The following is a 24,633-nucleotide window of genomic DNA, read 5'->3' as shown; positions in this document are numbered from 1 at the left end:
CTTTTTAATGAAAACAAGCTGAGTTGTGGGTTATATTTAGCTTGTCTCCTTTCTCTCTAAACAAGTAAAAACCACCGACCCATCTTAGTAACTTTTAATTTGCATTTGTGTTTAAACCTTGTATACAGGATAATTCAGTGAAGAATGTGCAGTATTTTATTTTACCATCCATGCTGGGAAATCCAATTAACGCGTCTCTGCTGTAACATGCAATATATACAAACTGCAGCGGATTCGATATGCTGTGATTGTGATATTACAAAGTGCATGCGCCAAAAATAAGGAGTCCAAGGGATTATGAAGAGATGGATGTCTCAACCTATTTCAAAAGTTCAAGCTGGTTCCTGTCAATTATTGCTACAATAAATCTCAAGAAGAAGAAAACGGCAACAGCAAGAACAGACCATTAAATACTTGGGATGTTTATTCATTACAACCGTGTTGATTTATTTTCATTCCTACAGCTTTGGTGTGGTTTAGTTTAACACAAATTCTCGTTCATTTGGTGCGATAGGTGTTCACAAATCATGATGTCTTATTTCAGACGACTTAATGTGCCCATATTTTCTTATTTTGTCTCGTAAAAACAAAGTTTGGCCGAAACCCCGTGAATCCAAAGCGAACGTTTCAGGAGCGTGTTGCATTTAGGACGCATTTTAAAGGGCTTCAAGGGATCAAATAAATTCCCTCAAACCCTCAAAGGGGCGCGAAAATCCCTCCGCTCCGGTTAAAATGGTGAAAATCCCCAAAAATGGATTCAGAAGTTTTTCACATGACCTCGGCCAAAAGCTTGACTTTGGCCTCAGAAATGTAGCTGCTAGAATTTTGTGTCATTTGCTGTGACAGAACCTGCATGAGAGTCAAATGTTGGTGTCACAAAAGTACTGTATACTTGTCACCCCATGAAAACCACACGTGTGTTTTACTGTTTAGCTGCTGGACTGTTAAGTTTACATTGATCATAATAATAAAGTCTGTCATACTGCAGTAAACCTGAGTAGATTATGTTTTCTAAATGTGAAATCTACAGTAATGCCATCCTGTGTGACCTATAGGGGGCGCCCCAACACCACCTGTCTCTTAATTCCTAATAGGGTGCTAAAGAATGCTTATTCAGGTACCTGGCTAGCACACATGCTGTCTCTACATACACTGTAAAAGAAGGTATACATATATGAACTACCATAAAAAGTAGAAATAAATGACATGACCATGTATCGATTATTAAACCCTGAATTGGGATAGCCTGAACTGAAGGTGCACTGCGCTAAAATAAACTGAAAAGTGCAACTGTGTCACAATTAGAGGGCACACAATGCTCCATATTCCATGTGAGGAAGACAATAGCGACATTAGTGATGAGTTTTGAAAGTTGTGGCTACAGTGCCTTCAGGTAAAGGTGTATAAAGGTTGTGTTTGGGCAAAAAAGCAAGAGTAAACAAGCCTTTTCAATCTTCATTCGGCAAAAATACCCCAGGGTGTTATATACTCATGTGGAAAAAGCAACTAGACCTTTGCCCTCAGGAGATTGCATTACCCTCTTAAGCAGAAATAACCTTTTGTAGCCTTTTCGTATAATTGTCTTGTTGGAACTTTTTGACCACTCTTCGCACGCAAACTTCTTTCAGGGGCAAGATGTTTGAGGGCTTTTCTTGCACGCCCTGTCCATTTCAATCCCCACCACAACCTTTCGAATCTGGGCACTGACCAGGTCGCGCCATATCCCATCACTTCTTCTTTCCGAGCCGTTCCTCGGTGGAACTTTCGCACAGATGGCCTCGTGTTTGCTTCAGGCGTTCTTTGATATTATGCAGAATTTATAGCGGCAATTCATCGAACAAATGACCGCGAGCTGCCCGTGGTGTTTCGCAAGCTTTGGTCTGCACCGAACATGTGCCCTGTCCGTGGTTCGGCTACCCAGAGGACATTATGCTGAAAGGCCTGGTCTAGTTTTGTTCTAATGTCTTTCTGTACAACAGAGGCTTTTTGTTATCAGACCTCATATACAGAGTCTCCTTCTGATTGTAGAAGCATTAACTAGTTGCCTGTTTACATTCTGTTTTTGTTTTTTTCACTTTTATGCCTAATCATTGAGTAAATCTGCCTTACTTGAAGACACTGGATCAAGTGTTTTCTTGTCCAAATATGACTTAAACTATGACAATTTCCATGGGCTCTACATCAGAATGTTCATCAACGCTTTATGGTTTAAATGTGCCAAGAAACGAGGCCGTGGATGAAGAAGAAGACCGTTACCTGGAGACAAAGTTTCTAATTTCTCTCTCTCTTAAAAAAAAATAAAAAATGATGCACTTAATGTGGAATCACTCCACTGACTTTTAAAAGGTGGTTGATATCTTGCCTGGTGCGTGGGAGGGTTTGGCTTCTAATTCTCAGGGAGTGGGGCCTCGTAAAAAAATGCACCAGGGCTTTTAAAAATGTCTTGAATCCCTGTTATTCTTAATGAATAGTTCTCTGAGGAGTGGTGTGCTTATTTAACGTAACATTCGGAGATTGGATTCTTGGTAATTTTAGCGCTGCGGTTCTCAAGTTAAGGGTCGAGACCTCGACTGAAGGTCTCCTGTTTTTGGAAACATTTACTTCCTCAGGTGGTATTGAAATTGGACTGTATGAGAAGAGAAACTGCTTTTAGGGCGAAATGCTTTTCCTGTTCTCATTTTAAGTTTCAAAAATCATCTATTTTAGCACCTAAAGTGACAAAATAAACACACATTTACTGAGGTCACGGTGTAAAATCTGTCCATGGAAACTCTGTCCTAGACTCCAGTCCTTGGCTCACCTGTTGATGGAGCAGTGGAAACAAGTTTGGTCAATCTTTACCTATACGGCCATCGTGTGGCTCGAAAGGGTACTGCTGTACTGTACGCATGAATGGCACACATTTCGAAGGCATGCAATTTGATGAAAGTGATTTGACAACCAGAGGAAGCTCCGGTGCGCCCCGTCTGCCTTCTTTGTTCGGGGTTTAACGCTGGATGCCAGCTGGTATCGCAACATCAGGGCTCGCAAGTTCACCTCCAGTAGTTTCTGTGTGTGTGTGCGTGGGTTTGTGTGTGTGTGTGTGGACTCAGGCTCATGTGTGCTCAGTCTGTCTGTCTGTCTGTCTGTCTATTAGACTGACCCCCCAGCACGCTGTTTAAAGGGAAGACAAGAGAGCTGAGTCAACGAATCACAAGGAGAAGGATGCAATAGTTGATGTGCGCAACTTGCACAGTTTTCTTATATTTGGAGACGGCGTGCAGCGCACAAGGAGGATGGTGGCTCTGATCTGTGAGGAGAAAGAAACGGATGTTTTTGCGGCTTTAAAACTGTGAGATAACCCTTCCAATTAAACAGCAGACCAGCCTCTCCACAGAGCAGAGGGAGTGAGTTACGCGCTCTCCACTGGTGCGTCTTTTTATTTATTTATTTCATTTTATTTTATTTTCTTAACCCAAATGGACGTTTTGGACTGAAATGCATTTGGAGGGAGTTCGCGCTCTGCTGGAATGGAGCTGAAGCGGGGCTTGCTGCGGTGAGTAGCAGTGCAGTTCTGCAGCAACATGCATCGGATTCTGCAGAGGAGGCGAGTGCGCAAGCTGCGGGTCGTCTGGGCTTCTCTGGCGCTGGTGGCTCTGTCTCTGGCCGCTTGCAGCGCGCTGTTCACGGCATGGACTTGGCGACAGACGCGGGACCTGTCGCAGTCCTTTAAGATCCTGCAGGACCGACTCGAGCAGGTTTGTATCACACTTAAAACAACATTCAAGCCTAACCTAAAAAGAAAAAACTCTAAGAATGGCATGCATTCCTGCACCAGTAACAACAACAACAAAAAATCACTCGTTTGCGACTTCAAGTATTTCTTATGTAACTTCTTTTGTGACTGCGGTTACGGGAATCTTAGTGGGGGGTATATGGACAATTCCACACTTAACCCCCTCGCCCCCCCTTTTCTTTTCTTCCCTTTGCACGCACCCTATTCCGTTCCACCATTTCTCTGCTTGGCACTTTTATTACCCACCAATAATTGCGGTAAAGTTGCGCGGAGCCGCTGCTTATTTTTTGTGCCCCCCCACCGCTACCGCCGCCGCCGCCACCACTCTGTTCCCCCCGCCATGTTTAATTACTCTGGTGCCAGTCGCACTCCAGTTTTATCTCAATTTACTGGAAAGCCTCAAACTATTTGGCCAAGGAGCATGTCGTACCCCACTGGCTGCGCTGAGGCGAGAGGCGTGAAACAGGCTGGATGATAAAGTGTGGCAAGTGTAAATCATTTGCAGCCTGCATATCCGCTGCTCATGCGCAGGTCACCTAAAACTTGCAGAAAGTACTCCCGAATATCGCGCAACCTCACGCAAAGTGCATTTTTTTTTTTTTTTGAAGGCAGCTTGCACTTGCAGCAGATGTTAGACTCTGGCATGAGGTTGCATCACACGGCTAATTATTTTCTCCAAGGAGCCAAGGGGAGCTGATGGAAATTCTTCTGGTTTTTGAGTTCACAGTATTTACACAACCAAATTGCACTGGATTTCAGATAATCGAGACAGGTTGGCTGTGTATGGTGTTGACAAACCTGCGCACACACACTATCACCCCAAAATTGGACACGTGGAGTGTTGATACTGGAGCCTTTCCCAAGGGGCCCCGTTCCGTCCATTTGACCGTTTGCCAACTCTTGATGAGAGCCAGCGAGTGAGCGTCTGGAGAGCGGAGTGCAACTCTCTGCCTCTATTTCCACGGTAGCAGTAAATTTAAACATACTTTCCCCTGAGCAACTTCTCCCCATACTCGATTTAGGCCTCCTTTGGTCACTGAGTGGGCCCCCAGCCAGGGGCTTAAAACTTTGACAAAAAAAGTCTCTTTCCACGTGAGGAATGTAAAGCGCTGCATTAAGTGTTGCAACCGTTCTCTGAGGAAGTGGCAGACCTACAGCTTGCATGGCAGCAGGGGCAGGATACCGGAAAGGATGAGCCTGATTATGTCACCCCCCCCCAGAAGAGGTCGTCTGTGGATAAGAGCCAGAGAAACGTCATGAAAAGCTAACTTGACATTTGTTAATAGTGTGGCTTTTCTCTCTCCCTTTCAACAGGTCAATACGCAGAGGAAGGCCATCGTTCAGCTCATTCTGGAGAAGAGGGAGCTGCTGGTGGGGCAGCGAGTGAAAAGAGATGGTATTCTAAATCGAACGTCTGCCAGAGCCGCACCACCAACATACATATAGGAGTTTTGTTCTTTTTAGCTGCCCAGATCACCACAGACACAATATACTTACAAGTGCAGTCTGTTGTTTTTTTGGGAAGAACATTTAACACAAACGCTGGCCAGTGTTGGCCCACATGCCACTTTGGTCGGGTCTAGCGGGCCACAGGCATTGCCCGCTGCTAAAAGTTGACACAGGAAAAAGTAGGCAGCTGGATGACTGTTTCAGAAATTACAGGTCTGACCAGAGCGGACTCAGGGCCCAGAAAACCAGCTGGCGCGGGAGCGGGGCCTTGTTGCACGCTTCTGGGCAATGAAATTGATTTTCTTTCTCCGCCCTGAGCACACGACTGACACATCCACGGTTTGTTGTGAAAGCAGTGATATTTGATGACCTATCATTGCAGTATTTATAGCCTCTGCTTGCGTCACCATCATGGGACTGCTCGATTGTTTCACATTGTGTCCGAGGGTGAACTCGCAGACGCTTTAGCGCTGGAATTCAGCTGAGAGGTGAATGTTCAAGTTTTAGCGAAAGGATTCCTTTAGAGAGCGGCGTGTCTCGCCAAAAAATCTACACTGACATCCTGCAGGTACTTATCTTTTCCCTTTAGTAACTGATATCCGATTTCGCCTTCCAAAACGCATTAAACAGTGTTCAGAAATTCATGGCCTATCAATGGAAACAAAAAAATCCCAAACAGCTTTTTCCAGTTTGTGGAAAGTTGACCACCGCCGTGCAGCGTTTCAGCAGGACACTGCTGTTATGTTCTCTCCTGATGACTGACAGGTTAAGTCAGGAAAATCTGGCCAGCCTCAGGGCTTTACGCTGGCCCATAGCAAATCCTAAGTCCACAGGGTCACCCACCTGAGAGCTATTTTAGCAGCGACTTAGTATTCCTGAATGATGGCAGGGGCCCGGTGTTTGGGTGCTCCGTCCTGAAACATAAAGTATGTTGTATTTTAAAGTTCATCCAGGGAGTTGTGCCGGTGTTTGAAATGGCTCCCCGCAGGCCAGATTGCGAGGCTAAAATAAACCTTTAGTGAGTAACTATCTCAGACGTTGTTCAGCTCCAGCCTTTTAGTGCTGTGTTTTATTTATTGTATTTATCTGAGCAAGGGGCCGTAGCTGTTCCTCCGCTCTGTTCTCGACTATTTTGTGTCGCAGAGCAGCCAAAGACCTTTTTGACCGTCTTTTTCCAGCACTTCATTTTTCTTATTTAGCCCTCTAGCCCCTAAGCTCTGTCTCTCAAAGCCTGTCTTTAAAGCTTTCTTATTCACTTTTCTCCTGTCCATCTTTTTTCTTTTTTCACAGCTCTCCATCCTCTTCCTTCCATCCTTTCACTCTGTTCTGTATTTTCTAGATGACTTGGACCAGCTGGCTCTAAGATTAGCCCCCACAGGAGGAAAAAAAATAAAAAAAAGTAGGAGAGACACACGCTTCTGACTGGGAATAACGATTTGAGGAAATATATTGAAGCATGTGAAAGGAAATCCTTTGTCCATCTGCTAGCCGCGTTAAATCTGGCCAGGCTGAATCTAAATGGCAGCAAATTAGCACACCATGTTATTAGACAGATACAAATGGGAATGATTGTTTTATCAAAAAAAAACCACAGACGTTATTTTCTTTGCATTCACACTCATATTCGGCCTGTCTTTGCCTTCCGAAGGGGGAGCGGCGCGAGGGAGGAATGGAAATGGAAAGAAAGCGGCGTCTCATTTTGAGAGTAAGTGGCTTGGCAGACCCCTTATGGCCGTCTCACGTAGCATCTGCTGAAGTGTTTTCAATCATATACCCCTATACGATTGCACTCATAAAATCTTAATTGACTTTCCCTTTTCTTTCTCCGTCTCGTGTCATGTCTCTTTCCACCAGTAACCAAAGTCTCCTCTCAGCAAGGTAAGAGTCGTAAAAATGACGGATAGAGGATAATTTTGAATCTTTTGTCCGTGATTAATAACCTGGGATGTGTGTGTGTGTATTGCAGTGGGAGAAGGTGGTGTGATAAAGGGCTGGGAGGAGAAGCCGTTGAATATGACTAAAGCGGTGAGATACAACAAGGAGCAAGGCACCTTCACTGTGGAGAAAGCGGGTGTCTACTTCCTGTTTTGTCAGGTGAGTGTCTGTTGGGTGTATTGAACTATGGCATGACCTCTGCAGTCCCCTCAGTGATATGGAGCATTTTAGCATCTTTGAGCTCAATGTTTTGGTTTTCTGGATCTGGCAGGCTTTAAATTTAATGTTTTGAGTCTCAATCACTGGTCTCAGCATTTATTTTTAGTAAAACAAACGGTGATAAACTGACTGTAAGCTGCCACACCGCTAACAACAACAACAGCTAGCGTCTAGCTGGCTACCATAGCCGTCTGGATATGTTTTATATGATGATGATATGCCATTTGTTTCAGCTTTTATACTGAATGCAAGTAGCCAAAAGTGTATTAAAGCAGCTTTAAGTTGCAGAATGTATATATCTGTTTTGCGAATCAATCTTACAGTAACTATCAAATTTAGCTGATAGATTTTGCCAAATAATTTTATCAATTTTATAATTTTATTCATTCAAAAACCTTGGGATTTTAGTTTTAAAAGGGTTCTTAAGAGGGGCTAGGTATAAACCAAAGTCCCCATAAAGTCAGCGTGTTTCCCGTAAAAACAGAAGTTGGGAGCCCCTCCCCCCGTCACCGAAAAAGCCCAGTCTTCTGTGACTGGTCAGCTCCAAAGGTTAGAGGAGATGCTGCCAGTGCTTGTTCGACCCGAGAGCCATTACAGAAGGAAAGACACAGGAGGAGGGAGGGAAATGAAAACTGAACGAAGTTTCATTGGATGCTAAGTTAGTACACGCCCCCAAGAGCAGGATGAGTCATCAAAACAACTAAAATACTAAAATACCTACAAAGTGACTTATTTTCTTATTGTTGGGCCTGGTGGTGACATGTAGATGACATACTCTATAATTAAGACATCACATAAAAAGAGAATTTAATTTTATCCTGAGGAAGATCATCTAAACGTATGATTTTGTACTGAAACCCAACGATTGTATTTTATTTATTTTTTTAGCTTTAGCTAGCTACATGTTTCTTTAAAGTAACTGAGTTTCTAATTTCTGAAGTGAAGTCATGAGACATACAGTCTATGCTAACTTTCATGCATCAGCCTGATCTTGTGATTTACAATATCTGTCTTTATTTTGGTCAAGCAGTCATATTGTAGTAGTATGTATACTTTTGTTTTTAGAGAGGTGGATATCAGGTTTTGGGTAATCTCACATAGCCAGACCCTCGTCTTGTCAGGTTGACAGAAGTCTGGAGAAAATCTAGCCAAAACGGAAAAAAGAAAAAAGTCATGAAAGCAGCCTTTTAACCTTTTAAATCCTGAGGCAGTCTGGTTAGTTTTCATTTCAAAAGTATAGGAACAGTTTCTTTCTGTGGCCCTGCTGAACTTCTCTTAATGAGGTGTCTCCTCTGTCTAATCAGGTGTTGTTCAATGAGCAGCAGTCTCAGTATGTGAAGCTGGATGTGGTGACAATCGGCCCAAGGCCTCAGAAGCTGCAGTGCATGGAGGGCTACGGGACAACTCCGTCCGCTGGTCCGCACCCTTTCCACTTCCTGAAGCCCTGCCAGGTGTCTGGCCTCCTGCGACTGGACAAAGGCACAGAGCTTCAGGCCATTACAGGCTCATCCTTCAAACTCCATATTGTAGGCAATCCTTCCGCCTCGCCTCACGTCTTCAGCATCTTTAAAATCAACTGAAGCTCAGCGCTGGTCTGATATACGTTGGGAACTTTTTACGAATACACAAACTTGAGTACCACAAACTTAACTTGTTTTCCTATGGATGAGATTCTTTTTTTTTTTTTTTCTAAATGGTGAATCAGTCATGATCAGTTGAGCCATCACTTAATGCTACAGTTTCCTCCTGGAGACATTAATTTGAAAGACAAACCTGACATTTGTGGAAGCTGTTGTGGAATTTTTCTCTGGACTGCAGGCCTGTTTTGGAAAGCAGATTTTGGATTAAACCCAAGACCCACAGTGAACGAAATGCCTCGATGAACGTGTGCCGAGAGAACAGATGTGATGGAAGCTGCTCTGTAGATAAAGAGCTTCATATAAAAAAAAAAGAAAATTCCTTGGAAGTTCATCTTAGCCTTTGTGTCATGCAATAAATTGTGCTTACTCTCACTTTATAAGACTGACAGTAAAGCTGCGAATGAACCTTCCACTTCCACAGCTGAGAGCACGTCTGCGAGAGTCTCGACACTATAGAAGCCTGCACGAGTTGTCATTGATATTTTATATAATTTGGCGCCTGTGTGAATGAAACGAATCAAACTATTGTTGTTTATACCGATTTTATGATCTTACCAATGCAATCTGTGTGAGTGTGAAGTTAACGGAAGCCTTTCCTTTAAATACTCTGTATATATATACGTTATACACATTTTATATATGTGCAGCAAGTGGGACATTTTAAAGAACATGGATGTGAATTTGTTCTCTTTTCTAAGGTCACATGATTGTTTGTATATCTTTCTTTTGAAAAGTAGGTGAAAGTTATGGGAAGCAATGCATACACCTTTAAATATAGCTTTATCTGTCCTTTCTGCCTGTTACTCTTCTGTTTGATGACACAATAACCATCACTTCCCTGTTTTATTTTATAAATGACCTGTTAATTGTTAACCTCTCAATCAAAATAGGATTGATGAGGCCCAAATATATCTGCACCACTGTATGATCACCTGACCCCGTAACTTTTCACCAAGGGTGACCATCGTCATGTCAAGATTGTGAAAATTAATTTAAAATTCCCATTAGCCTTAGCTAGACTTTGAGTTCTGTGCTAGTTATCAAACACTGGCATGCTAACACATGGACTACACATGCTAAACATCTGTATGTTAGCACTGTCAGTGAGCATGTTAGCATTTAGCTCAAACTATTGCCTCAAAGAGCAGCTAGCGTGGCTCTCACTTGCAAGATTAGCCTTGCCTTTGAATACTGCACAGCTAGCTGCTAATTTCGCAAAACATTTGTGCCTTTATTCTGGTGCTTATTTACACATAAAGACATGTAACCTCACAAGAAGGTCAGCTAACAAAGAAAGCCTGTTGCTGCCTCCACCGTAGGCTAGTTTTGAGGTTTGGTGCTAATTAGGAAATGTTAGCATGCCAACATTAAACTAAGGAAGCATTGAGAGCGGACTCGCTTGCTAACGTTAGCACTTTGTACAGTGTTAGCACAGCAGCAGCTAGCATGTAGCTGTATATTTACCTTAATAAACTTGATATTTTTTTTCACTGAATTTATAGAAGCCAGATGGTACCAGTTTGCCCTGACACTTCTGGATAACTGCAAAAAATAACCCTTAAGTTTCAGTTATTATGTTTGGAATTTAAAATCCAAAAATCAGTATATCTATTCCAGATATCCATATTGTTTTTCAATCACGTCCTCACTTTTATGTCTTATTGGAAACTCCTTCCATTCTCTTATATGCTGCTGCTTTCTGTAATATTCCCTGCTACAATACAAACAGTGTGTATTTCTAGCAGTGGGTTTCAGCACTCCCACTCTTGTTTATAAGTAGTTTTTGCGGACAGACCGCACTGGTTTCTCCTCAGCACTTTACTGCAGCGATCGTAGAGTTTTTAATTGCAGCCAAACATTCGTGTTTTCAGATGGAAAAATGTCATATTTTTGAGGTGTAGACATTATATCCTGTTTGATTTCCTCACCATTTTCCTCTTTCCTTTTGGCATCTCAGTCACCCCCATCCACATCCATGCACACCTCATATTTCCCTGTCAGCACCAATCAAACTGCAAACACACACACACACGCAGGACTCTGAATGTCCTCTACACACACACTCCAGCAGCCATCTAAATTTTCACTTCCTGAATCTCAACCTGAACCACATAGCTTAAGGTCTTTGAGGAAAAACATGCCTTGTCCCTCCCCCGTCACCACACACACACACACTCATGCAGCCACACTTCCCTGCCCCGATTCCTTTTTTTTCTAAATGTCAAAGTTTATTACCACCTCGGAAAATTTTGTGAAGAAGTTGTCTTTAAAATGATGATGTATGCATCGTCTGAACTTTTTTTTTTTCCTTTTTATTTCTTCGGAACACGCTCATCATAAATGTTGAATAAACCTTCCTTGTTGTTTTTGAAAAGCTATACTATCAGTTTTCAGTTTTCAATGGAAAAGGGAAATCAAGGTCAGCAGGAAATATAAAACAGTAAATTCTCAAAAAAGAATAACTCTCCCGCAAATGAGATGGGATAGAAATTTAAAGATGCAGTTATGAATATTTTTCATGTTACCCATGAGTCAAATAAGTGTTTTTAATGTGAAATAAGTGTTTTGCAAAAGTAATCCAACAGATTAATATCACTATGTGGTTCCCATCAGAGAGTGAACATTAATTTTTTGTTTGAACAAACATTTTGTTGAAACAAAACTTTTTGTTCATTCCCACTGTTTTTTCTGATTTTTTATTTTTTTGTGTGTGTAAATAACCCCCTTTAAACCCGATCTCGGATAAGCAGATGGAAATGAACCGCCTTTAAACTACCTGAATAGCTCTAAATTGTTTACAGGTAAAGTAAGCAACAGTAGCTTCTAAACACTGTGCAGCATTTAGCCACAAAAAACCTAGGAGATGATAGAGACCAAAGCAGATCTAAAAGTAGAGTGAACATTAGACGTACATTCATCAGGTGGACAGAAACACGAGGGGAATAATGGTGTAGCTCCATGTCTGCTGGATCTGTTGTGAAATCCCTGATATTCTACAGGGCAAAAGAAATGTTCTATATCTTGTGCTTTCACCCCAAACAATAAACCCTTAAACTCCCCAACCATACATCCTTGGCTTAATGTTGGCATAAGCTGTAAGCAGTCTGCAAGTTTTCATGTTTATTTGTTGCAATAATATAAAAGATAAAGGTAATATTAATTTTCTTAAAATTTCAATTTCAATTAGACAATCTGACATGTGACCTAAAGCAAGACTTTCTCCATGTAAAAACACGAGATAGCCCAAAACATAAATGTAAAATTAATGGGCATACAGCACAGAAGAGCATTCATCTGAGAAAGTCAGTATATTATGTGCAACGAGCCTTCACTGGAGTTGACATAATCTCCAGGCTCTCCCATTAGAAACCATAAAGCTGTGATAACAGTAAATAGCAGAATGTGTGGCATCAATCTGTTCTGAATAACAGAAAGATGACTCTTCACCTTCAGTCATCATGAATCACTGACCATCTGCTTCTCAGGGTGTGTGTGCATGTGTGTGTGGGAGACGAGGAATATCTGATAAAGTCCCACGAAGAGGAGAAACTGAATCCGTGTTGTTCACACAGCCTCCCACATCTTACAGCAACTGCTTCTATGCAGCATCCACCAACATCAAAGCACACCGATCAAGAAATTTCTTTTCACTGAAAATAACTGTTCTGTGAATTTAGACTGATCATTTACGAATTTCAGTATAATTAGACTACACATGAATAACTGAAGTGACCTTAAATTTATTTTGAGTGGTATGTGCGTAAATTAAGAGATGATGAATGTGGTGTTGTGGAAGATATTTTAAAGATTTCCCAACTCTGTACTGTGATTACATACTCTAACTACACACTGTAACTATGAAGAAATAACACAAACATACTTGTGCAAATGGAAAGTTACATTTGCAAGCTTTAAAATACAACCGTGACCAGTTCACTACACTGGAGTTTTAGCTTAACATTTGAGTCCTGGTTGATCTGGCGACCCATTTAGTCTTGGTTAACTCACTGAGATGTTGGAGGTGTGCAGCCTGTGACCTGCAGCTCTTCATGTAACAGCTCACTGTAGCTGCTCCCTGAAAAATTTCAAACTGATCTGCCATCAGAATATCACAAAAAAATGAGTTGTATGGTTTTGCAGATGCATTTTTGATGGATGTCTGAATTATGAAGGAGTTATGGGAAGTGTTTTGCCACTTGAAAACTTTTAATGTGAAGCTGCAAGAGTAGGAACTGATTGCTTATAGTAAAGAGGAGGAGAAACCGAATCAGTGTTGTTCACACAGCCTCCCACATCTTACAGCAACTTACTGCTTCTATGCAGCATCCACCAACGTCAAAGCACACTGATCAAGAAATTTCTTTTCTCTGAAAACAACTGTTCTGTTAGTATAGACCGATCATTTCCTAGTTTCAGCAGTAGTCGTAGTATATAATGTAATATTGCAAGACTTTTATCAGTACCATTGTTTAAGTCATCATTGTGTTACCTCATTTGGTGATAGACATTGACTGAACCGATTTAAAAGTGGTTAATATTAGCTTGTGTGTTGTCACAAGGAACCAGAACCAAAACCAAAACTTGGGAACATGAGGAATTATGAGGAACAGTGAGACAAACAGGGTAACGTCACAGAAAAGACAACTTGACAGAGAACAAAGGGAAAGGTAGGACTATATATACACACATACTGGCAGAGGAGTTAACAAGACGCAGGTGAAACTAATGAGGGAGGAGCACACAAGGAGAAACCAATCCAACAGTCTGAAAATAGGGAGCAGAAAAGAGTCCAAGACAGCGTTAGCAAACTCTGGCATAATTAACATTAAAGTCAGGTCAGTGACTCTTCTTTTACTTGTTTTCAGACCTGAACAAACTACTGCAATATATAAAAAAAAGTTGTAGAACCGGTTCATGTCTTTGTGTGCACCATTGTAGATCTAATTACGTTACGCTAGCCTTAGCTAGCACTCCAACATGTCTACGTTATCAACATGCTAACACACAGTCACTTAGCTAAAGCGTCTTACTTTGCTAGCATGTTGATATTTGCTAAATAGTAGAAAAGGTGCTACGTCTGATGGTGCGAATGAAAATGAAAATTCTGGGGACCCCTAAAGTTAATACAGCTAATGCACCGAGGAGCATGAGTGTATGTACAAACTTTGTCAACCCGTTTAACAGTTGTTGCCATATTTCAGTCTCTTTGCTAGCATGGCTAAATAAATATAAAATGTATAAAGTCAGAATAATTCCAGGCATGCATTTTATCATTTCATTCAGTTTTATTACAAACAAAAAAAAGAAAGAAAAAAAAGGAGATGCGTCATTATTGACATGTTTTAAACTGCCACTCATCATTTGATCAGCACCACTACATACACGGTGACACAAGATACCCAGAAATCAACACAAAAAACAAATCTGGAAAGAGGACAAAGTAAAAGTGGAAAAAAGAACTAAGTGCTTGTTTTTTTGACATTTTAGTTCGGGGGTTGCAAAACTTTCGTTTTAAACGTAATACATTTGTAAAATGGACTCAGACTACTTCCTGGGAAGATCAGTTTAAAATTTATGGGGTAAATTAACTCTTAGATATCTTGTTTCTTTTTATTTTTTATTTTTTACTTAAAACAGACAATGCAGACTTGGATTTACATGTTGACATCAGGTTCTTAATTCATTTTAATGACTTTACATTTATTCAGCTATGTTTATTAAGGCGTTTTTAATGATGCGGTGTATAAAATGGATTTCCAGCCACTGATTTTCCAGATAATAATCATGTATTTTTACTGGAGTTAGATAGTAAGCATTTTCTTTTTGCTTATAGAAGCATTTAGGGTTACATACGGCCTATTTTTCTATATATCATTTGCAAGCCCCAAATCTAAAATGTAAGCAAGAAAAAAATAGTTTTCCTTGTTATATATCTACGTCTGAAGTTAGCTCAACTTCTTCGTTTGCGCTCTCTTGAAATATTAGGACCAACATGGCAAAGAGGTGCGTCGTGTGTCGCGCATACTGTGTTGTTTTCCATAGTTTCTCGTTACAAAAAAATGTCTCTTTTGGTAGAAGCTCTGTCTCGAATAGCAACGGCGAGGAACAACAGCAACATCGACAACAACAATACTCATAATCGCGAGAGTAAAAACACAAGAGAACACGAATGAGCGGTTTAAATATGCAAAGTATATCACAGGATTGTGTAGAAAGAAATAGAAACTTGGAAAGAAAAAACCCTGAAAAACAGGAAAAAATTAAAACAATGATTGAGAGAGAAGAGGGAAGGAAAGACAAGGAAGGGGAGTGTTAGAGGTGGTCGATAGGTTTTAATAACACTGATTTGCTTATGAAAGGTTATAAACATTCGTAGGAGGTTTCTGAAAAATAGCGTCGGACGCGAGGCCTTTTCTGGAACAAACCCCCCCAAAATACCTCAAAGCTCTGTACATAAACTTAGACCTGGGGGGGGTGGGAAGCGGGATGGGTTGTCAGAAAACACTTCAAACTAGTCCTGAATATATTTGTCATATCATACCTTGCTGCGCATTTTATCACAACGTGTACCATCGAAAAAAAACGAAACAAAGGCCAAAAAAAGTTGGAGCTGTGCTTGGAGCTGCTCGGGCTGAGAAATCAGGAGTTACATCCTCTCTCTGAGAATTAGAAACGGTATTAAAACGACTGTAGGCACAGCTTATTAACCTTTTTTTTTTCTTTCCACGAGACAGCATTATTGTGATGAGAGCATGCTTTGGGGGAAGGGGGGGTGCAATGGTAGAAATGAGTTTAGTTTCGCATGCAGCTTCCTGTTGAGAGTTAAAGGAGGAAAGGAAGGAGGAGGAAGGTTACATGGTCTTTTGAGAGATCTAAAAGGTTTCTAGTACTGAGGTGGGTTTAGCGTTGTGTGTGTGTGCGCGTGTGTGTGTTTGCGTGTATGTGTGCGCAGGTGAGGTTAGAAGCATCCCTAGAGGAGGAGGAGGAGGCCTGTGAGAGGAGGCCGTTCATGAGGAGTATAATGGTTTGAGGCAGACGAGAAAAGGTCACAAAGAAGTTATGAGACAAGTCGGACTGTGTGTTTTGTCTGCGTGTGTCCGTGGACAGTAAGTGCATATGTGCGTGAGTGCTTATGTTATCTCTCTGTGTATGTGTGTGAGATTGTACTTTTATTTTTTAGGGAGTACCAGTCGGCAGAGCAGAATTTTAGAGATGTGTGTCAAATGAAGCAACTACAACCACTAGCGGGTCAATGAGTTCGCCCCGTCAGTCGTGTAGTTAAGAAGTAACACTGGATGTGAGACTCAGTGGTGCCGGTTTTACCACCACAGCTTTCCTGGAGAGGAACTGGAGATATCTTTGCAGCAGATGGGTTTCAGCGTGCGTGCATGTATGCGCGTGTGTGGCCTAGTCGTCGATGCAGATGACCTCCCCGCTGCGCTGCTCCCTCCGGTTGACTAGCAGCTCCGCCTCCCGCTCCTTCTTCACGGACATGGGAGGCCCGTTCAGTACTGCAGCGGGAGAAAGACACGCAAGTTCAGATTCAGTCAGTTTAACATGTACAGTATGTAGATTGTCATTGTTTTCAGACTGACAACATAAAATTCAACTGATCAGAGCAGACAAATAAGAATGAAATATATAAACATGTTAATTCTAAGGCAATAGTCTATTATTCTGCAAACAGTACAATAGATATTCCTAACAGAGAGGACACTAATGGCAAGCATTGCTTGCAACGTTATCAGGTTTGAAGTTGCAGAAAATTTAAAGGAGGAAAAAATTCTTCAAAACAGAAAGGGGGCGCTGTTCTTCCAACTCAGAGTGAAATAGGGGAATGCAGTCAAAGAATTAATTTAAGTTGGTTTTAAAATGTGCCTGTTGTTCTCCCAAAATGCTGTCATATGGTCTGATGAGACGTGATATTTAAATGGGGACATATTCAGACAATGTTCCAAGACATTTGGTGCATTTACATCAACACTAGTATTAGTTTTCCTCAACCGATTGCCCTCAAAAGCGTGGCAGGGAGGGCACGAGCCTGTCCCAGCAGTCATTGGGGCGAGGAGTGGGGTACACCCTTAGCTAACACAAAGAGACAAATAACCATTCACACTCATATACACACCTACCAATTTAGGATCAACCTAACAAGCATGTCTTGGAAGGAAACCTGGAGAAAACCTCTTGTTGTGAAGCTAACCACTACACCGCTGTGTCGCCCCTGGACGCCACTACTCCACCAATAGCTGTTGTAATAGCTCAATCGGAACAAAAATGCTTCATGTAACCACTTCAGTCAGAAGAGACAAGATCAGAAGGAACTATCAATGAGACTGAAGGAGGTGGCAACAGTGGGCGGAGCCACTTGTGCACGTCAGAAAAGTCAAGTTAATTGATATTTTGGGGCATGTAAACACCTATTGTATATCTCATCAGATTGTATCGTTTAGTGTCCATGTAAACAGGTAAATTGGATTTTCTGATCTGGAGGGTTTCAATCGCACTGAAAAAATGTAATCCATGTAAATGTAGCCATAGATAGTGTTTTATTAGTTTGGCTGATAGTGCGCCAATAATACGTTGAGAATGACCACATACCAAAAGGAAATTTAACAAATACTAGTTTATTGATTCAAATATTCCCATTATTTGTTGTATGTCCAAACAAGAGTACAATTCCGGGGAGTTAGTTTAAATATGAGTATAAAAACTATGGTAGTGATGCAGGGATTGGCTCCATATGCATCACCAATCCCAAATACCAGATACTAAGAACCTCAGTCACTTTAATGGTGTACTATGTAGCTATGGTCTTTACTGAAGGGGTTTCTAAGCCCTGCTCAGCACAGAATGACGTTGCTTATGGTAAACCACAATAAGTGTCTTTTATGTCTTTTCAGCGTTGGACATTTGGGTGCTCGAGGACATGCATTCCAGGTTGAATTATTTTACACCACTGTGCTTCTTTTGTGTTTTGGAACATGAAAACCAGGAGATCGACCAGAAGAAAATACTCTCCCAAGATGTTTTATCAAGAGGAATAGAAATATTTTGCATTGGCACAATATGCGATTTCCTCTTTCGTAAAATAAAGCAACATTGTTGGTAGGAAATGTTGCCAGATCCTGAGAATAACACGTACTAAAATATATTGTTGATGCTTTGGATTTTTTTGACATATTACAACAGCAGTTTTAAATAAGTAACATCCAAGTGTGTTTTATGATACTTTTTAATGAGAAAACTTGCATAATACAGTACATTAATGTATCATAGTCCATATACAGTATCAGAATGCATAACTATTAACCTGGAGAAAGTGAGGCCAGCAATGAGTAGAAACACACAGATGCACAGAGGCACTCCAGGACACAGACACACGAACACACACATGCATGAAAATGAACTTCTTTCTGCGCGGCTGCACAGCTGGCCAAGGGGAGAGATGTGTGCTTCCCACATTTTGTGCGCTATCGTGAATGTGCTCGGGGAGTGGAACGGCGAGTTTAGCGCTCCTTCCAAAACAAAAGCCAGGAATAGACTCGCAGCGCGCTGCGTTCCCTCGCGCCACGGGGATAGATAAACTGTCATAACACCCCTGTGCAGATCATGTGTGCGATAAGAAGCGCACCGATCTGAAGATGTTTTGTGTGTCTGAAACCAGAGGGGGGACCACTTATGGGAAAGCGGATGGCATTTGGCCAGCGGAGGCCAGCAGAGAGGACGGGGAGAGGGGGGTAGACAAAATCTGATAAGAGGCAAAACAAATCGAGGTAAAGACTGGGTGAAAGAGCAAGAGAAAATTACACTTGCAATACAAAAACAAACCTGTAGAAGTGGAGAAAATAAAAACTGGTTACAGCCACTGATACAGGAATGTTAAGGATGCAGTAAGTTTGAGATAATTTATCTACTAGAGAGAGCTGTATAACGTCTGAAAACCTACTTTAAAGGAATGCATTTAAAAAAATTTCTTATGCATTTGTTTTGCAGCAAAAATCCTACTTTTGATACTCACTAAAAACAGCTGCCTGCAGCTGGAAACTAAGTTAAGAGCAGCGAGGCTCATTCTGTCATTAAAGCTGCAGGCCGCGAAATCAAAACAATGACCTGAAAGATGCTAAAGTGTTTCCTTTTCTTCAAAGTATTTATTCAGCAGTGAAGTGGACAGAAGTGATTCACAGGAAACAGCGCGCATGTAATCCAACTAATCTGACTCAGAGCAGCTTTTCTGCTGACTGTTTACTTCCTTTACCCAAAATATGACCTACAAATTTTACTGCAGAGACCCTTTCACATTAAAAGTATTCAGAGGATGAAATACAGAGGAACTGTTATCGTGAGAAAGTCAGATGAAGGTTGGCAGAGACTGGATCTGAAATGTGTGCATGAAATAAGACTGAGACATTCAGCACTTTATAAGAGCAGATCAGTTTTATCATTGACCTACTCCTTTTTATTAAGTTTATTTAGTCATATCTCTGTGGGATTTATGACAAGGTTAATAGTCGCCAAAACAAATAAAAAATTAAGGATTTCTATTTATCAGTTTCGGTATCGGCCTTGCAACAGTACTGTATCCGCTGGGCTCTACCAAAAAGGCATGTGAGGTGAAGCAGCCATGAAGATAAAACACAGGGAGGGATTCAATGGAGCACTTGTACTTAACCAGATAACAGAGTCCCTGTGCGACGTACAACTTTGTACATTTCTCTCCGCTGCCAAAGTCCTCCTGCAATTCTTCACCTCTGCTCATCCAGACTCTTCCTCACTCACTGCTGACACAACTCGCCGACTCCTGCCTTTACAGTAGCGGCAGACGTTTTGAGATAAGTGTTTAGTCATTCCAGATTAAGTCGGTAGCGATAAAGCAAAAACACAACAGACCCAGCGGTTCACAAAGTCACACAATATCAAGGACTCTCAAGCTTCAGCCGTTTTATTCCTCTCCGGGTCTTGAAACGCCAGACTGCACTGGATGGAGCATCTGAGGTCCAAGAAGGCAGTAAAGAACATTCCTGGCCAGCATGTCAGCCTGCATCTCTCTCCCCTGTAGGTCCTACCCCGTATCTGATAGAAGCGAACGCTGCCATCTTGGCAAGAACAGCAGCATTCTTGCTCTGCGAAAAGCTTTGCGTGAGCGCATCAATGCCAAAACCTTTCAAGAAGAACAACCTCGTGTCTTTGAACTGTCAACTTTTCAGGAACTTAAAAAAGCACAGGCTTGTTTTTTTTTTTTTTTTTTTTAAAGAATTAAAGAGCCTGCCCAACGGAGAATTCATAAATCCATGAGTTGCAGGCGTTTCACAATCCACATAAAAAGCCGGAAATGTATCAGTTAAAATCATCAATCAAGGATTTCGGCGTCAAATGATTTATATGCACGTCTATTCTCCTTTGTGTGCACATGTGAGACCGGGTGTCACACCTGAATGCTTCTGAATAACACTTGAAATGGGAGTGAAGAAATATTGATTGACTGAGACTTAAACTAGCATGAAGAGTTTTAATGAGCACTTCTTGGTGGCAACGCAACGTGGCGGACAATTTACCGCCGTGTATCGCTGACCTTGCTTCCACACAAGTTACAACAGTTTATTAGCTTTTTAGCTCTGTTTTGGTGCTCCACCGTGTTCCCCAGCTCCCCAGCTCGTCTCTAAGTTTGCTTAGCGATGGGCAGGAGGGGTACGCCAAGTTTATTGTCAGTGAAAACAGCTGCCTGCAGCTGGAGACAATGTTGAGTGCGGTGACACTTAAATTGTAAAATTAAAGCTGCAGGTTGTAAAATCAAAACAATGCACTTAAAGACGCTAAAATGGTTCCTTAAGCTAAAAAACAGCTTGATGATACTTTTCTGTAGGTTTGTCACTAGAAGCAACACATTTCACATTACACATAGTCATTCTATCCATTGTTAATATAAAAAACAAAAATCATAAGTGCAGCTTTAAGTTTGACTAATTTCTTTAGGTTTTATTTTTTGTATAATATTAAACACTGAGGCATGTGTGTTTAGCTTATTGTGTTAAATAGAAAAAAAAAAACATTTCATAAAAAAACACTTTTATATTCGTCAAAGCAAGTTATCAAAAAAGTATAGTTTTGGAATCTGTAAATGTTCTCAGGTATTATACTGGCACCAATACTGAACTTTTAACGGACAAAAACACACATTAACACACACATACGGCATCCCTTAACCTACACACTCACTCAGTATATTCTCATTGCAGGCCACACCACTACCACACTTCTCTGGTCTTTATGTCATCTCAGCTTAAAGGGAAATACCACTCAGTTTCAGCTTAAAAATACTCAGGCATCCCAGTAGAGCTTGGACCGTGTAACCGATAATTCACTTCTCGTCCTCCCAGAAGCGAAGCAGAAGGGTTCATCCTGCCTCTCCGCTCTGGGATGTCACCCTGATGTACAGCTCCGCCGCGCGCGCACACACCAAGCTGGAAAAGCGATGACACAGTCCAGAGTGTTTTATTTTCTCAGGGATCAGGGGACATTTTCCAGCGTGGAATCCATCACGCTGTCACAATAAAGAAGCTCGGAGAACAGAAACGTCTCTTCGGGGTTCAAAGTGACTCCGTCGGTGACAGATTGCCGTTTTCATCTTTGGGCAAGAGCCGCTCATAAATAGCAGCTTTTGCTGTGATGAGGCTTAAAAACAGGAAATGTGAATACTTTATTGGAGTGATACTTCCCTTGAAGTGACCCCATCGCAAAAAAAAAAAAAAGGTGCAACTGTAAATATGCTTTGTAATACAGTACATATGTCAATAGCAGTCCGTCAGATTAAGTTGGAGCAATGTTGCTTCTGACTGTTGGACAAAGGCAGCGTTTCAGTTTTTTATATCTATGGTTCTTGCTACTACGCTTGGTTGGACTTAGGAATGCCAGGGCAAGAAGGTCCATGGGAAGAAGTGTTTTATACTTAGAAAACTCCTTTTCTTCTTTTTTCCACCCCCTCTTTTTTTTTTGCAAGATTATCTGTATCTAGTTTGTCCGTCTCTATTTTAAGTTAGGATTTCATTAGCCTGCACTCTGCAAATAAATTAAGCCTTTTGTAGGTTTTCAGGTTGTGTGTGAGGTCCTCGGTGTGTGTGTGTATGCATACGCATGTGTGAAAGACTGAGGAATAGAGACGGAGGAGTGGAGGACTGTGGAGGAATGAGGGAGTACAGGGTCAGATCGAGGGGACAGGCTTGTTCAGTCAGCCGACGGATGAAGGATTGATCCAGGGGGAAATCTTATTCGGCTCAGAGGGAAGAACAGAAAAAGAAGTTTCAAGAAATCTATTCCTTCAAGGAGGAATAAGGAAGAACTCCTCTGTTGCGTTTAGCTTTGATTCAGCCTTCATGTCTGAGTTCCTAAAAACCTTTGATTGCATTAACATGATGTCTTATTTCCCTACTTTCTCCGGTCCAGACCTTCACAGTCACATTTTTAGGCTTTTTTTTTTCTCTCTCTCTCTCTCTCTCTCTCTGTAGTGCTTTCTATCTTTGCTAAAACATTTGTCCCCCCAGGCGTCCTTCGTGCTTGATCTCAGGGCCAGAGTTTCACCTCTGCCTTTTTATTCTGGACCCAGTCTTTCTACGGTTGACTGCTTATTTTCCTTTGTGGATCAAAGTGCCGCCACTACTTTTAAAATCTCCTGTTGTCTCCTTTTTTTTTTTCTTTTTTTTGCCTCCTGTTCACATTCGATCCAGCCAGTGAGTTTTTCTTCTCCCTTTATGTTCCTCACATTCCAGCAGTGTCAGAGTGCTCTCTCATTGGGTCCTTTTTGGAATTCCTTCTCATGTATTCAGGTCTCTTTATTTAGATTCCGCTTTCTTTCTGTCCAGGATTCCAGGGTTTAATTGTTCTTCTTTCCTCTCATGGGTCTCCCCACCCCCCCTCCCTCAGGGTTTCTTTGGTCGCCCATTACGAGGCAGGTTCTCCACTGTGTTGCTGAGGCGGTATTTGACGATGATGCTGTGCACCGTGGACTTGGGCATCCTCAGCTCCAGCCCGATGGCCCCCTCGGACTTGCCGTCCTTCCAGAGGTCCACCACTCGCTGCCGCTGCACCACATCGTGCTCCTTGGTCTTCTGGCAAACGCCGGCAGCGGCTGGCCCTCCGGCGCCTCCACCAGCAGCTCCCCCGGTGGCCCCAGCAGCGGCGGCGGCTTCTGTGGGGGCAGACAAGCGGCAGACTGTAGTGGAGACTCGGAGAGGGGAGCAGGATAATGTGACACTTTACTGGTCCCCGTAGGGATTTCCCTTTTTTGTTTGCCTTCCCTCCTCTGCCCGGGAGGTCAGAGGTCAGGGGAGAGCTACTGGAGCTGGCCGGGGTTCAGTGTCCTGCTCGAGGACACTTCAGCGGGGCAGGTGCTTGCAGACATGAGGGGCTTGAACCCGTGCGCTCCACTCCATCTGTTTAATGTCTACGTCCCTAAAAGATGATGTTTTGTCTAGAATGTGGGACTCCTTTTAGCGCAGATGTGTAGCTTCCTGATGGCAGAAACAGGTTTTCCAAAATACAATTCAAGAAATTGCTGATATATTGCCACGTGTGAGACAGCACAAAACAATCCTTCACTGGAGCCTTTGGTGCATTGTTACATTTTGGAGTTCACAGAGTGCTGCTTAAGTGTGTAGTTAAAAAGCGCCACAGCAGACAGTATATTTTTGGACATGTTTTGTGTACTCAAGTGTGGGAGCTTCTCTCGGGGAAGTGCTGTTAATGGAGGGAAGCTAGGAGGTCGCAAATCAGAGAATTTTGTTATTTTAACTCCGGCTATTTCTCTTGCTCATTTCTTTTTTACCATTTCTGGCTGAAATCTAAAAAGGTCATCGACCGGCACAACCCCAATCGCGACCATATATGTGGTCTCATTTGTGCCCTCCCAGCGTTAGGACTGCATGCCCCTCAGCTCGGCAGCTCGGCAGCTCGGCAGCTAGCCGCGGGACCCTGGTGAGCAAAAAAACCCATGGAGCAACAGCTTGCACACGACTATTTCTGAACAGCCAGCACTGGGCCCAGCCCTCCACCGGTTCACAAGTCACAACACGACGTTTACACAACCAAACTGCTGCGGTTTCTGTCCCTCTCAAAATACCTTGGTACAAAGTCCGAATGTTTTCTTGGCACGGGCAGACTCAGACAGGCTGAGCATAATGACATTTTCAGAGATAGGCCCTGGCTCTCTAAAATGCAATGCTTTTGACAGATGTCTAGGTCTACAATTACAAAAATCAAGATACACTGAGTGAGAGGCAGGCGCAGCTCCGAGGGAGCCGGGTGCTGTGGTTTTTAGGGCAAAGCTATTGGGGAATATCAGGTTTTACCAGTTATCTCTGCCACATCTCTGCTATCTAAACATCTCCGAACACGAATACACATGCAGAGCAGAGAGTGCGTCTGGAGAGCATATGCTGTTACCAAACTAATTATGAGAAAATAAATTCACAAACTGCCAGTGAGCTCTGACAGGCTGCAGGCGAGCGGAGCGAGACAAGAGGCCAAAACAAAATCAACTTCTTTTTTTTTTTAAACAAATTTAAGTCCGAAGCTAGCTCTAAAGTAGCAAGAGCCACAATAGGACTTCACCAGAGAGAATAA

The 24,633-nt window shown here is 42.2% G+C and overlaps 2 protein-coding genes across 9 annotated transcripts in view; one reads left to right on the top strand and one right to left on the bottom strand.

Moving 5' to 3' along the window:
- Window positions 1-2,776: 2,776 nt before the first annotated feature.
- Window positions 2,777-12,116, top strand: tnfsf12 (TNF superfamily member 12). The gene is made up of 6 exons (XM_084546914.1): window positions 2,777-3,737; window positions 5,090-5,171; window positions 6,873-6,929; window positions 7,079-7,102; window positions 7,191-7,318; window positions 8,683-12,116. The coding sequence occupies exons 1-6, from the start codon at window positions 3,564-3,566 to the stop codon at window positions 8,956-8,958; spliced, it is 741 nt and encodes a 246-aa protein (XP_084403040.1). The 5' UTR covers window positions 2,777-3,563; the 3' UTR covers window positions 8,959-12,116.
- Window positions 12,117-14,289: 2,173 nt separating this feature from the next.
- chd3 (chromodomain helicase DNA binding protein 3) overlaps window positions 14,290-24,633 on the bottom strand; it is a gene marked incomplete at its 3' end in the record, with an annotated part of 41,869 nt that continues 31,525 nt past the window's right edge. For 6 of the 8 annotated variants that reach the window (XM_084542913.1, XM_084542916.1, XM_084542914.1 and 3 more), the window contains exon 40: window positions 22,932-23,200. In XM_084542913.1, the coding sequence (XP_084399039.1) occupies window positions 22,932-23,200 (269 nt within the window). Of the gene's footprint in view, window positions 16,530-22,931; window positions 23,201-24,633 lie in introns of those variants that run through there. The other 2 variants (XM_084542918.1, XM_084542919.1) reach the window with 1 other exon arrangement.

This window comes from Chelon labrosus (genome assembly GCF_963514085.1).
Source record: "Chelon labrosus genome assembly, chromosome: 1".
NCBI classification, from domain to species: domain Eukaryota; kingdom Metazoa; phylum Chordata; class Actinopteri; order Mugiliformes; family Mugilidae; genus Chelon; species Chelon labrosus.
The sequence above is the reverse complement of the archived record's forward strand: the minus strand, read 5'-3'. Positions and strand labels throughout refer to the sequence as shown.